The sequence below is a fragment of the Rhagoletis zephyria genome, unplaced genomic scaffold, assembly GCF_001687245.7.
Source record: "Rhagoletis zephyria isolate East Lansing unplaced genomic scaffold, Rhagoletis_zephyria_1.1 Rzeph_scaffold_02109, whole genome shotgun sequence".
NCBI classification, from domain to species: domain Eukaryota; kingdom Metazoa; phylum Arthropoda; class Insecta; order Diptera; family Tephritidae; genus Rhagoletis; species Rhagoletis zephyria.
The window spans coordinates 14,971-30,557 of NW_016159193.1; the positions used below are offsets into that span (position 1 = coordinate 14,971).

At 34.0% G+C, this 15,587-nt stretch overlaps 1 protein-coding gene across 1 annotated transcript in view; it reads right to left on the reverse strand.

The window, feature by feature from the left end:
- The window catches only part of LOC108366007 (uncharacterized), a 4,346-nt gene extending 3,625 nt beyond the window's left edge, over positions 1-721 (reverse strand). The window contains exons 1-3 of the mRNA XM_017620266.1: positions 567-721; positions 320-512; positions 5-198 (exon numbers count right to left, since the gene is read on the reverse strand). Of these exons, the coding sequence (XP_017475755.1) occupies positions 5-198; positions 320-512; positions 567-583 (404 nt within the window). The 5' untranslated portion in view covers positions 584-721. The remainder of the gene's footprint in view (positions 1-4; positions 199-319; positions 513-566) is intronic.
- Between the last annotated feature and the right edge of the window lie 14,866 nt (positions 722-15,587).

Below are 15,587 nucleotides of genomic sequence, written 5' to 3' on the forward strand. Positions count from 1 at the left end.
TAACTCTTCAGACATTGATGGCCTTAGCCCAAAACTTTCAACACCTACGCCACCAACTGCAGCCGAACCAAAAGTGGCCAAAGCACGCTCTTCAAATTCGCTCAGCTGTTTGCAACCTGGACCGCCACCAGTAATCCTTTGACTCATTTTTAATCTGCGTGCTCGCGTACGCAATTGGCTCTTCCAAACTCCGAGGGTCTAAAATTATGGCAACATTAAACAACGATATCCATTCATATATATTAATGTACATATGTATGTACATACATTCATATACATACATGTATAAGCATATAATAACTGAGATAAAATAAATTACCTCTTTCCACTTTACTGCGGTGCGTGTTGGTCCCCTCAATGCATTCAACTCGTCCGCCAACTGATTCCATAAGCACTGCATTTTCTGTGGCGACTTCGGGTTATTCTTTCCTTTCCCCATATCAGGATTAGCCCGGACAAATGAGACAAAACGCTGCAACTGCTCCTGCGTAGCACGATCGTGTTTTGTTTTTCTGTAAATAAATAGCTTATATTATATAAAAGTAATGTAAAACTGAAATTCTTACGTTTTTGAGGACTCCATTCGGCAGTTTCTTGCACTAAACAGCTGAGCTCTGTTTACATTACGATTTTCACCATAGTGTGGGGAAAAGCACAGGGTGTAAAAGCTTTTTAGTTTTATCAAGTTATGCACAGAATGCCGAAAAGATTTAAACTTGATAAAAATCTTGATTATTTGTCAACTTTCTGTTAAATTGTCAAGTGCACAGAATTAGGCTGTATGTGTATACTGTAAAATTGTAAACATTACGTTTTTAGAATTCAACAAACAAATTTAAAATTTGTGCTACGCCACACGTATATGTAATTTTAAGTAAACAAGCAGTGTTTAATTTAATTAACAGGGAGTGTAGATGTGCATTCATTAACCTTTATGTCAACAGCAGAAAAATTATACGTACGCATACTCGGGTATGCACATACATTTTGTATGGGAAACGGCATTGTGTTGTGACGAAAATGTGAATATTTAACACATTTCTTTTAAACCGGATAAGCTTTTACTGTTATTTTCTAAAGAAATATGTTTGTTTTAAGTATGTCAAGAAGGATTTGAGAAATATGTTATATTACTTTATAAACAATGAGTTTCTTAGAACACACTCTATGATCGATAGTTTGGAATGTATACAAGAATGACAGAATACAAGATTGCGCCAATGAGAGAGTATTTTTGAGCGTAATTTTTGCGTAACGTCATCTTGGTGCAATTGCGAGGGAGAAATGCCAAAATGCATATAAAAATATGGAAACAATGTAGCAAAATGTGTTAATTTTAATATTACATGGCCCAATTTTGCAGGAATCAATAAATATACAAAGATTGATTAATTAGGAACACGTAGCAATAATTTTGGATATGTAGCCCATTAGGTAAGTACGATTTTTAGCACATGAAAAATTGGATGTATTAACAGTGTTTGCAATTTCATGTAGACCAAAAGGAAGGTGTGCAGCAATGTGAATTTTTGGACTCGCCATTTTAAAAAGCCATGCAGAGTGCATATTTAAATTTGTGGACGGTAGCCAACCACCATAAACTCCACAGCTGTTGACTCCACAGCTTTTATTTGATGACTTTTGTACCATTTCCGAGAGGATGCATGAGTGTGGCTTCTTTGGAACCAAATATTATATGTAAGTAAAACATAATTTAAGCTGAACTTTTAAATGTATAATAATTTGGGCACTGTTTTGTATTAGGTACGTAACAGCGCGGTAAGATGCCGCTTGAATTAGCGCCTGGCGACCTTATCCACGGGTGCATTAACTCATACCAGCACTAAAAAGAATCAGGTACTAACAAAAATAAGTAGGTAGTGAAGTTCATGTATCTATTTACTGTAGAAACTGCTTTTGTATGTATGCCATTGCCAGCAAACTAAACCAGCAACTGTCTACATTCACCATGGAAATATACCTACTACAATTCACCAAGGAAAGGCCAACATAGTTCCATGTAGAAGCTCATAGCTCACACACATAGCACAAAGCTCGATTTGGTGTTTAATGCATCTCCTCGCCGGCAGAACTGCTTCCACCTTTTCGCCAGGTTTGCGTCCGTAGGAAACGAAAAAAAAAACTTATATCGCACGCTTTACTTTTGTTTTCACTATTACACTTTGCCACTGCACACTTCATTTTGCTTTGTAATGCCTCAATAATTGTTTAAAACCACGCAGAAATATTAACGCACAAATATTAAAATTGTTATTTGGTTTTTTCCTTTGCTCACAATCAACAATTGTACCAGGATGACGTCACGCACACAGCTGATTCTGTCAAAATCACAAAGAGCGGATTAGCGGTACCGCGATTGGCGCAATCTCTATTTCTCTCAATCGTGGAATGTATACATAAAGGACTGTTTAGGTACAAAACTTTTATGATTTTTAAAACAGGGCTTTTGCAGGTAGACGCAAATAATTCTTGTGATGTTTCTTGTTACATTGGGTAGTTCAAAACTTGAATCAACATGAAGAACTTGTAGGCAAAAAAGAACTTAAGATCTAATATTTACTTGAATACATGTAGTGAAAACTTGGAGACTGAAGAGATATAATGTTTTTATAACCAAGTGTTACGCAACAAAATAAAATTTTTAAATGTAAAAATGGCAAATGGTGAATGGCTCAATCCACGACAACTAAGTGTACTTGATCCTGAAGAACANCTTTTATAAACAAGTTTTACGCAACAAAATAAAATTTTTAAAAGTAAAAATGGCAAATGGTGAATGTCTCAATCCACGACAACTAAGTGTACTTGATCCTGAAGAACAACAAGGATACATTCCCCAGAGGTAAGAAAATGTAGGAGAGGAAAATAGTGACGACGAGCATTTCGTATCTCAATAGATTGTGGACGATAACGAAAATTATGTAGTAGACTCCGATATAGAAGAAATCGAACTAGCAAAATACGACCCGGAAGAATTGATGATATATCGGGAAAACAACACTGCCAAAGAATGAAAAATTTGAGCTGCTCCACCATCACAAGCTACCAGATGCCCGACCCACAACATACTCAGGTCTGCAAATATGGACCAGTACGTGCCGAAGAATAATAAATCAGTTGTGGCCTTTTCAAGAATGCATTAGACAAGCGAAGTAAAAGGTCTTAAGAAAAAGCCACTATTGATATTAGATTACAACCAAAGCAACTGGCGAAACCTAAAATAGAAGTGAGAGCTACTAATAGTCGAATAACCAGAATATTCTCTACTCACAACGTCATTGAAGCAAAAAACGGCGGTCGTTTGATGATAATGGATGTTGGTATTTAGGAGGCAAGGAAGAACGTGACAGTGCAGGCAGAATAAAAACAAATGGTAATTGTTTTATATCCGCTCAACAAGGCAAACCTGCATATTGTGCAAAGAGCCGTCTGTGCAGAACATTCTACTAATATGCCGCAATGCAATATCTAGATGTAGTTAAAAAGTTAGTAGTTTCCAATTGATTAATATTTTTTTTTTATTTTACAAGTATTGTCTTGCTATAATATCATTATATTCTTGTATTATTTTAGGAATTTGATTCGGAATTATATTCTTGCATTATCTTAAGAATTTTATTCAGAATAAAGTTTACTTATCAAATGTATCAACATACATATTTGCATGCGATTTCATATACATACCCGGGTATGCAGCAGTTGACGTAAGGGATAAAAGTCGAAAAATCGCGAAATCTCTAGTCCAGGTGGCCCAATCCCACCCAGACTTTGGAATATGACGTAAAACACTTTTGTTGAGGATATCATGAAATTTCAAGTTAATCGGATAGCTCCCAAGATATAGCAATTTGAAAACGCAAAACATACCCGGGTATGCTGCTGTTGACATAAAGGTTAAGAGCGAAAACTGGTTACCTATCTTAATATGCGCAAATTTCAACAAAACTTTATAGTGTTGTTTNATAAAAGTCGAAAAATCGCGAAATCTCTAGTCCAGGTGGTCTATTCCTACCCATAATATGACGTAAAACACTTTTGTTGAGGATATCATGAAATTTCAAGTTAATCGGATAGCTCCCAAGATATAGCAATTTGAAAACGCAAAACATACCCGGGTATGCTGCTGTTGACATAAAGGTTAAGAGCGAAAACTGGTTACCTATCTTAATATGCGCAAATTTCAACAAAACTTTATAGTGTTGTTTTCAAGGTTTCAGTTAAAATTACACATCTGGAGTGACTGATACAAACTCCTGAGCAAATGCCTGAGTTAATTTATTTCAACTTTATTCTAAAGCATTGGATGCGAATAATTGGCACGGGTAAGCTAGTATCAGGCCATAAATATAACGGTTCTGTTTCAAGCTTACCTCGCGCTGCTAATAAAAATCGTTGACACCAGGCCAAGCAGCAAGAAGTTTGTCCCACGTTGAGTAATATTCTAAGATAAACCAGTCAATAACATTGAGTAAAACATACGTATTATATATTTTAAATTTACATTTTATTTATAATTCTGAAAGATATTTAAATCCTCTATCTTTTCATATATTAACTAGTGCGAGAAGTGAAGTAATAACGAACATATTAGTCATAATAAAAAGTTCACGTTCATGCTCGCATTGAACTGCATAGCCTAAGCTAAATTGTAATATTGTCAAAAAAAAAAAGCAAGTGAAATAGCTGATTTGTTCATTCCAGGTATAAAATGTGTTGTTTTTTTGGGTTCCTCACGCTCTGAGCACTTTTGGCACATTTTGATACACANGATTAATATTTTTTTTTTATTTTACAAGTATTGTCTTGCTATAATATCATTATATTCTTGTATTATTTTAGGAATTTGATTCGGAATTATATTCTTGCATTATCTTAAGAATTTTATTCAGAATAAAGTTTACTTATCAAATGTATCAACATACATATTTGCATGCGATTTCATATACATACCCGGGTATGCAGCAGTTGACGTAAGGGATAAAAGTCGAAAAATCGCGAAATCTCTAGTCCAGGTGGTCTATTCCTACCCATAATATGACGTAAAACACTTTTGTTGAGGATATCATGAAATTTCAAGTTAATCGGATAGCTCCCAAGATATAGCAATTTGAAAACGCAAAACATACCCGGGTATGCTGCTGTTGACATAAAGGTTAAGAGCGAAAACTGGTTACCTATCTTAATATGCGCAAATTTCAACAAAACTTTATAGTGTTGTTTTCAAGGTTTCAGTTAAAATTACACATCTGGAGTGACTGATACAAACTCCTGAGCAAATGCCTGAGTTAATTTATTTCAACTTTATTCTAAAGCATTGGATGCGAATAATTGGCACGGGTAAGCTAGTATCAGGCCATAAATATAACGGTTCTGTTTCAAGCTTACCTCGCGCTGCTAATAAAAATCGTTGACACCAGGCCAAGCAGCAAGAAGTTTGTCCCACGTTGAGTAATATTCTAAGATAAACCAGTCAATAACATTGAGTAAAACATACGTATTATATATTTTAAATTTACATTTTATTTATAATTCTGAAAGATATTTAAATCCTCTATCTTTTCATATATTAACTAGTGCGAGAAGTGAAGTAATAACGAACATATTAGTCATAATAAAAAGTTCACGTTCATGCTCGCATTGAACTGCATAGCCTAAGCTAAATTGTAATATTGTCAAAAAAAAAAAGCAAGTGAAATAGCTGATTTGTTCATTCCAGGTATAAAATGTGTTGTTTTTTTGGGTTCCTCACGCTCTGAGCACTTTTGGCACATTTTGATACACATTTTTTAACACTTGTGAGAGAGTAACTTACTTTTACTGTCTAATTACCGAAACAGCCCGGAAAGCGTGTGGAACATACCTGATATGATATATGTAGTAAGTTAGCGTATTTAAATTTTCTAAAAAAATTACTGAAGATGTTTTACTCTTGATATGTCAGTTATCGTTTAGTTCTTTATTTGCTTTTAAACCGTAATTATATTCATTTAAAATAACCTGATTTAATGTTACAAAAGAATTGTGACCGAGCATACACATACTTAGGTTGATTCTTTTAAACTAAATTCAAATAACAAAGATACAAGTGCGTATGTATGAATATGTATACATAAATAAATTCAGAGATATTCTACAAGGTAAGCTACATGCAAAATGTCAGTTATTCCTTCGTGTATGCATTTCATTTTACAATCCACTAAATTTCTTGTTCTAACAGGATGCTATTTTCCTAACTTCATAACTTTTTCGAACATTCACGTTCTAGCTGCTGGCCATTATTTGATAAAATTGCGTTATTTTGTTCAGCGTCCACTTCATTGGCGACAGCATTTTCTCTCAAATCTAGGTTTGAATTTTCTTTGGATAGTTCCTTGACTCGTTCCTCCGTTTGGTGTAATGCGTCAGATAATATATTCTCACCGTCCGCCGGCTTAAATGGTATATATTGCTTTTCGTCTTTTTCAGTTGTGGACGATGACGTTATTATTGGAGGAGACCTTAGATCGTTTTTCCACAGATTGCGACAGTGCTTCCCGAGGTTATTTATCAAGAATTTCTCCCGGCCGGGCATAAAGACAGGCGTTTGCGGACTGCTACTTCTATTACTGCAATCTATTTGATGAGCTGCGTACGGCAGATGGTGGTGACTGTGATTGTGTAGATACCGATTTTGTTGGCGGTATAATTGGTATTGCTGTTGAGCTATATAACTTTGAGGATAGGCATGGTATCTTGTCTGCTGATACTCGTGCAATCTATATGGATTAAAAATTTTATGAAGAAGATAAGTACACCAGATCAATGCATGTTTGTATGCGCAAAAAAGTGCATACAAAATTGATTTTATGCGCTTTAAAAAGCTCGATAAATAAATTCGCTAAATCAATGAAGTGTTATTTCAATTATTCAATATTTGTATTAAATTATATTCTTTTTTAAACTACTCAGTGCTATAAAAGACAATGAAATAGAAATACTTGGGAACTTTCATGTAGGTTTTGTCGAGCAAAACAAGAATCGAAATAGGGAATTTGCCAAGCACCCCAAGATCCTGACTTACGGCAAAAAAATTGTCTCACCTTTGCGAACTTAATAGCGCATAGTTGATTATTAACTTATGCTAAGTTTATGAACGGTTTTTCGATTTTTCAATTTCAGTTATGGTTTTGCTTCAGATAGCACCACAAGGAGAATTAAAAAAAAAAACCTTTAATAGCCTAGTCAAGTTAGCTCAATAAACAGGGGTAAGCTTACACTAGCTAGCATTACGCTGAAAATTGGAACCGATCTTGCGAACGTCTTTATAAATGAAAAGTCCCCATCGATACCACATCTGATAAAAATTTATTTAAGGTCAAAAGATACATAAATTATTTATTTTTTGCATTTTTCAGCCACACGGTATGGTGTATCGTAAAAATAGGTTTGACAAAAGCATGGATCATGAAAACCAGGGACCGAAAACAACAGCTTTTTTTTGATGTTTTAAAAGGCCGGGACAAAATATTGCCGTAGAGTAAAGTTATCAATATTCTTTTGATCTCAGGACCTCCTAGACAAGAACCTTTAATTTATCAAACTTTTTAGGAAAAAGTTCAATAATAACTGAAAAATCTGGACTTTTATTTTTTTAATTCAGTAATCACTGTTAAGCTTGGCCAAATATATTTTAAGCCCGAAATAAAAGTCCATTCGTAATAATAAACAAACCGATTATCCAAATTAAACAAATTCGGTATCAAATGAAAGAGGACTGAAATGGCTTTCAAATAGAAATATATCAACGAAGGTCCCCACCTATTTATATATTATTTTTTAATTTAATAACATTTGTTGAGCCTAAATAACTTGCGCAACAGATGGCAACCCCATGAAAAAACCTAACAAAATATTTCAAACTTTTATCTAATTCTATCCAGCCGTTTACGACTCATGCGGGGGGTGAAGTAACACAAACGGCAATAACGCAAATTTGTGTTATTGCCCAATTGAATGTGAAATAACAATTTTGCTTTATTTCATTTCTCATTGAGTAGTAAGACCAACTTTTAAACTTAAGAATTGAGTAATAAAGCAAAATAGTGCACATTGTATTTAGGTAGTCACCCAGTTACATTTGACAAAAAGTAGTACATGAACAAGGTTAACCTTCATAAGATCTTCAAAACTACTGACGTTAAAGTTCTTCGGGTCAAATTTGACCCAAGCCGTAAATTTCTGGTATAGAAACTAAATTAACGTACTAAAGTGTATTATAAAAACTGCATATAACTTTTAGCTACAATTACTAAATAAAGTATATATTTTTATAAGCATTTATTTCAAATTTTGTTCGATTTCATAAAACTGATACATACATACATATGTATCTAAATATATGGAATAAACATAAAATAGTTATAATTTTAATTCAAGTTAAAAATAAAATTTAATTCTTATCAAATTTGAATTATATTCAAGTTTTTAGTTGTTGCATCGGTTACATAAAACAATAATTTTAGAATGCGCCTTACATATAAACTTTTCACAAGTAGTACAGATTAATGCAGTTTTATTATCTGATTTCTGACACAGGTGGCATCGACTCCTTTTTGTTGTACTTTTTTCCGGTCTTCCTTCCCTTCTTGTTGAAGTGCACGGCTGTAGATCGTGTTGATCCAACTCACGAATTCTCTTTGTGATTTCTCGAGAAAATGGAGCCCTTGGTAACGTTTTTCGTTGTTTTATATAAGGTGCAGTAAGCTGCAAGCCTAAGTTTTCCAAGAAGTGTCGACGTTTGGAAAAACAGTTTTCATTCCAGCCATTATTGGCAGATGTAAATAAAATAAAAGCATTATACGCTGATATGTCTAACATGTTGCTAAATACAACTTGAGGCCATCGGTTTGTCTTTCTTTTACAAGTATAACAGGACACAACTTTATCCAATGTATCTACACCACCTTTACATTTATTGTAATCTAATATTATTTGCGGCTTTTTGTCTTCGCGATTACTTAATTCTGGACTATGATGCAAAGTGCTGAGGAGAAGCACAAGTTTGTTTTTTTTCGGGATGTAAGATAGGAGTGTAGTGTCCTCCGTAAAACAAAATGATGAACAATATACAGCTCTTCCCTTAGTTGCTAGTATCTCTGATGGTAACTCAGGCTTATTTTTGCGAATGGTTCCAACTAAACTAATTTGTTTTTCCAGTAGTTTTTGTCCAAGTTGATACGATGTGAAAAAATTGTCTGTAGTAACATTATGACCTTTCAGTCCAGCTGTTAAATCAAGAACTACACGCATTCCTTGGTTTCTTTCGGGCATGGCTCCTATTTCTTTCTCTGTATACGGTTGGATGTTCCAAGCATAACTTGTAACAGCATCACAAAGAACCCAAAACTTGATGCCATATTTGGCTGGTTTTGATGGTATGTATTGTCGGAATGGACACCTTCCTCTAAATGATACCAGCTGCTCGTCGATTGTTACATCTTGGGAAGGATTATAAAGTTTCGGCAATATGTCAACCCACTGATTCCACAATTCACGAATGGGTGCAAACTTGTCTACCATTCGTCGTTCGCTTCGAGTGTCTCTATTGTCAAACCTTATTACTCTTGAAATGACTTTGAATCTTTTCAATGACATAATTGCTCCAAATATGGGCCTTCCTGTTTCAGAGTCCCATAAACTTTCGGTACTTTCATTATTTGACCTATATACTCCAGCTAACAAAAGTAAACCAATAAAAGCAAACATTTCAGTGTCGTCGATGTCAGTCCAATCATTACCGAAAACACGTTTTCCTTCAATATTGGTGCATCTCAAAATAGTGCTCATCACAGGACATGGGACGAATAATTGAAAGCTTGAGATCTCCTTCTTCGTAATTCTCGAAGAGGAGTAGCGGGTCAAACCCGGAATCATGTTGATAACATTTTTCATCTGCGCTCTTCCATATCTGTTTTTGCAAGGCTCCTTAGAATATTTTATTTGTCCATTTTTTGATACGAATTCCTCAGTGGACATATTTTCGCTATCACTATCACCTGAAGTATCAGACGGTCCAGCATATTCAATGTTATCGTCACTTTCTGAACAAGATTCCTCCTCATCTGATACCTCATTCACTATGGCCTCTATTTCACTGTCAGTTATTTTTCTGGAAGACATTTTGCCCAACGTTCAAACTTATTCGTACATATACGCGTGTTACTCCTTCCGTGATTACTTCACTACTGTAGCAATATTGCGGCAAACATGAAAGCAATAAATCCACAATATTTCAAGTTCACATACAAGCCAATAATCTGGGGATTCCCCGATATAAAAGTATAAAAAGCAATAAGAGAAAACGAGACAAATACGTTTATTTTGAATTTACAGGTGTAAATGCAAGCAGAAAAATCGTCAATAAGGCTATTGAGCAAAACATACCGATCAGCAATACATAAATAATAGGTTGCTTACGTCGGGTCAAATTTGACCCGAAGACCTTAAGTGTAAAAATATTTATAACTAGAAGAATCATAAACATATGAGCCCAGAATCATTACTACCTCTTTAGTTTCCAAAATAAATAAAAGTCATAAAATATCAAATAAATTAACCACAAATTTTCCGGTGAAAAACGATTTTTATTCTGAAATGGGTCAAATTTGACCCGAAGACCTTATGAAGGTTAATGGACGGATTTTGAAAGTTCCCAGCGCCGCGGCGGTCCGCGTTCGCGAGCCGCCCCGCGCCGCTCCGCGTTCGACGTCGCGCTGGCGTCCCCCGCCCCCTCCCCTCCTTTCACAATTATGCACTGCTGTCATTATAACCGTTTAGAAAAAAGAATAATAATAAAATAACACTAGTTCACTTCTGAGACTGCTTTTTAATGTCCAAGTAATGGGAATTATTGCGTATGGTGTTATTGCATGCACTCCACCCATGGTGGAATTATACCTGGGAAGTAATATTAAAATGAGATAAAAGATTTGGACACTGCCTTCTTTGAAAATTTGCCTATAAAATGACACTTCCTGTTACTTGTTGTACTATAAAAGATCGTAGATCTTATTGTACTAATGTTTTTCGCAATAAATGAAAAATGAAATAAATGAAATGTGACTATAAGGCATCGGAATGTTAGAGGATAAAGCGAGAAAGCTGTTTTATTACTTCACCGGTTTACTGCGCCATTCATCCCACATGCTTGTACCGAGTATACGTTCAAATTTGAACGTCTGAGAATAGGTAAAATTTTATATGTTTTTCCATAACTATTTCGTACCACATGTTCGCTTCGTCTTTGTAAACGAAATCCGCAGTTCGGAAATAGTAATGCAGAAATTTTAACTGAAGATAAAGCTCAAAATAATATTCTCTGTGTTATATGCTGCGAACAGGAACGGCAACTTTTGTTTGTTCCATGCCATGGCGGAATTATACCAGGTGAAGTCATTAGAGCAGAAAAAAGATTTTGATACTACCTTATTTGAAAAATTGCCTTTAAAATTTTACTATAAAGCAGCCGAATGACAGAAAGTAAAGCGAGAAAGCTGTTTTATTACCTCACCTGTTTATTGCGCCATGGTTCCATGCAAACATTTTCAGGTTTTCCAGCAATGTTTTCAACATATTAAAAAGTATGCAGATAAAATGCTTACAAAAGCGCTATGTGCAATTTGTTGAGCAGTTATTAAAGACGACTCTTCCTATATTTTGTTAGAATTTACATAAGTAAAAATATTTTGTGAATATTACTTTCTTCGTATGAATTATATCACATTTTTTTAATTGTATTTTTGGAATAAACAAAGTTATTTTTCCTTCTGTCATTAAACTGTTTTTGTTACAAATAGTATAAATAAGCAATGGGAAATAAGGCAAAATTTTGTTGGAAATAAAACCAATTTTTCGTTATTGTCGTTTGTGTTTTTAAACAGAAAGCTTCAAATGATTCTAAATGTTCAAATTAAGCTAAAGATTTCTTAATACTTAAATAAATTCCACCTTTCAATCAGGTTGCAACCCCCTTTAAAGGTATTTTCAAACTAAAATCTTATTAAGTCCTTTTTAACTGATGACATAAATTAAATTTTTAAACACGTGGCAACTCTCCTAAATACATAACCACATTCAGTAATTCATTTAGCTTATTAAATAATTTGAATTCGATTTTTTAAGAGTTGCAACTAGGCAACTAGTTCTTGAACTAAATGAACTAGTTCGGTCTTTTCATTGAACCAAATTTGTCAGTGCTACTATTTCTCATTTTGGATTGCAATCCAAATATTCTTTCGCAATGTTGCTGCTTCAGTTCCTTGCGAACGATTTTTTTTCGGGGGCAGGGAAAATATTAAACTGGCTTAGAACGCCTTTAAAATCAAACAAGCTTTCTAATTTCATGTTTTTGCACAGCATACATAGGTATACATGTTAATACATATTCCTTGAATTTGTTAAAGTTTTCCATTATGTAGGAACTCTTTTATTTGTATTTAATTTATACAAAAACATCCCAACAAGCAAAATAAACTTAAATAAAGTTTTTTTTTTTAATTTTCAATTACAGTAGACGCTCACAAATTAGAACTCTTAGTAATTAGAATTTCCAGAAATTAGAATCAACTTTTTGAATACATTATACGCTCTGAAATTAGAATCGAAAATTCTAATTTCAGAGCGTATTTTGTTTTTTTGTTGCAAAATAGATATAAAAAGGGGAATCCCCAATTTATTCATGTTACGCTCGGTAGTCGTTGGATTTTCGTCGCTATCTGTACAGTTTTTGTTAGTTTTTGTTTGAAATTCGATTCGCGTGCACGTGTTTCGGCATTGTTTGCTTAAAAGTAAAAGTCGTTCGTTGAAATGCCAAATAAACGTAAGAAAAATACTTTGTCTTTGGAAACCAAAGTGCAGATCTTGGAAAAGCTTGACCAAGGTATTCAAGGGAAGCGGTTAGCCCTAGAATTTGATGTGGCGCCATCTGCAATCACCTATATCAAATCTATGAAATCATCAATTTTAAGCGCTGTTTCTAATACCTATCATAAGGCTAACAAAAAATCATTGCATATCGCTGAATATCCAAAAATGGAAGCAAGTCTTTATAAGTGGTTTTTAAATCAACGCGAAAAAAAGTGTACATTAACTGGGCCAATACTAAAGGAGAAAGCCAAACAAATATTCAAAGTGGAATATCCCGATAAAGATGAAAGTACATTTAACGCAAGTGATGGATGGTTTAGCAAATTTAAAAAACGACACGGAATACGTTTTTTAAAAATTTGTGGCGAGATTCTCTCTAGTGATGTTGCTTCAGTCACCCCGTTTATTCACAGATTTCGTGCAAAAGTCGATGAGATGGGGCTAATGGAGTCACAAATATATAATGTAGATGAAACCGGATTATTTTACCTTTTCGAGAAAACCGCCCCCGGGTATAAAATCCAGAAGGAACGAATTTCAGTGTTACTTGGTGTAAATGCTGATGGATCACATAAATTAATGCCATTAGTAATTGGAAAAGCAAAAAAACCAAGAAGTTTCCAAGGATTCAATAATCCACTCCATTACAACTTTTCAAAAAATGCTTGGATGACATCTCGGATTTTTCATGATTGGTTTCACAAGATATTTATTCATGAGGTAAGAAAAAACTTTGTTTTTTGGTTCAGTAATTCCAAAATATTTTCAATTCACAGGTGATTCGTTTCTCTCAGGAAAATAATTTGCCTCCGAAGGCAATTTTGCTAATTGACAACTGCTCTGCTCATGCACCAATTGAGAAACTTCAAAGCGACGATGGAAATATAATTGCATTTTTCTTTCCACCAAATGTAATAGCAACTTTACAACCAATGGATCAGAATCCTATTAAGTTAACCAAGCTAAACTACAGAAGTATGCTTCTTTCTCAATTAATTGCTGAAGGAGGTGACCTCAAGGTTGCTTGAAATCCTTTTCAATTCGAAATGCAATCATGCTATTAAAGCAAGCTTGGTATGATGTTGCAGAAAGAGTAATAAAAAAGTCCTGGTCAAAGTTGAACAACTGGGACTCTGATCAGTATGAAAGTGATGACGATGATGTGCCACTAGCACAGCTACTGCAAAAAGATCAAGACTGCAATGGAGCTCTTCAGGCAGCTCAAGCACTTTTAACAGAAATAGAGCCAACTAATAACATTAGCATACCAGAAATTTAAATATGGAACAATGATGTGCTTGATGACGACCCTGCACATGATCTCAATAGCGATGATGAGTCTTCAGGTAGCAGCGAATTTGATGACCGGGAGGTCTTACCAGTTGTCTCTACTTCTACAGCCATTGAAAGCGTCAATAATTTAATAAAATGGTGTACTTATAGTGAATCGTTTTCCGCAAAGCACACAAGCAATCTGCTAGCTCTTCGCAATGAGATTGTTATTGCAGAAACAAATAAAAGGAAGAAGCAAACAGCAATAACAGACTACATGCCTGCAAATTAGTTACGAAGTTTTTGATTAATTTTTGGCTGTTTTAATGTATATTTATCGATCTCTTATGTATTTTTGATAAAAAAAATATATTTACTGTAATTGGAGTTTTTGTTTTTTGGACCTTTTTTTGACTTAGCGCATAAATACATATATGTATATTGGACAAGACAAAATTTCATTGTAGTTTTTCAATGCAAATTGACTTAAATTTTAAGGTTTTATTGAAATAAAAAAACGTCCAGGAATTAGAATTTTTCAGAAATTAGAATCACCCTAAAAACAAAGTGGTTCTAATTTGTGAGCGTCTACTGTATAAACATTAAGCCTACAAAACGTTGATTTTTTGTTTATAAAACGCTTGAAAGTAAGCGTAATATAATCGAAAAGGAACATTGGTTATAAACGTAGAAATATAAACTTGTAATAAATGTTCAAAAGAAAGCTTTTTATAAGCGTAAAAGTGTAAACTTATAATAAAGGTTAAAAAAAAGTTGTTTATAAGCGTATGAATAAAAACTTACTAGAAAATTTCAAAATAAAACTTTTTATAAACATTTTTTTAACCCTTTATTTAAAGATATTTCATTAAAAACTCATACATTGTTTGCTTAACATCTAGAAACTAAGCGAACTGCGAATTTTCGGCGGATTCATCTACAGTCACGAAAATATAAATAAGGGAATAGACATTTTAGCATACAAATTCACGATAACACACAAAAATTAAGCATAGAAAAGTTAATTATTACATCTTGTTGCGTGCTTTAAATTACATGCGGTTATTGGCAAATTGGAAAAACGACATCGATGCAGCTATATATTCCGCTTCATCGCCGCCATTCTCATCGATCAACTTTTCTGAAAAAAATTTAATACATTCTTAATTTAATGTTAAACTAAGGAAGGATAAGGAGAACTCATCATTTGAAGACTCGAATGCTCCACCGATTAGCGCAGCGGGTCCTGGATTGGATTTTTTTTTACCGCATCAGTTTCATTTAATTTTTTCTTTTAATAATATATCTTAAAAAACGTAAACACGTCACTTACGATTGAAAAAATGTTATATTTACTACTACATGTCGTTGGCATTTGCATTTCATTTATA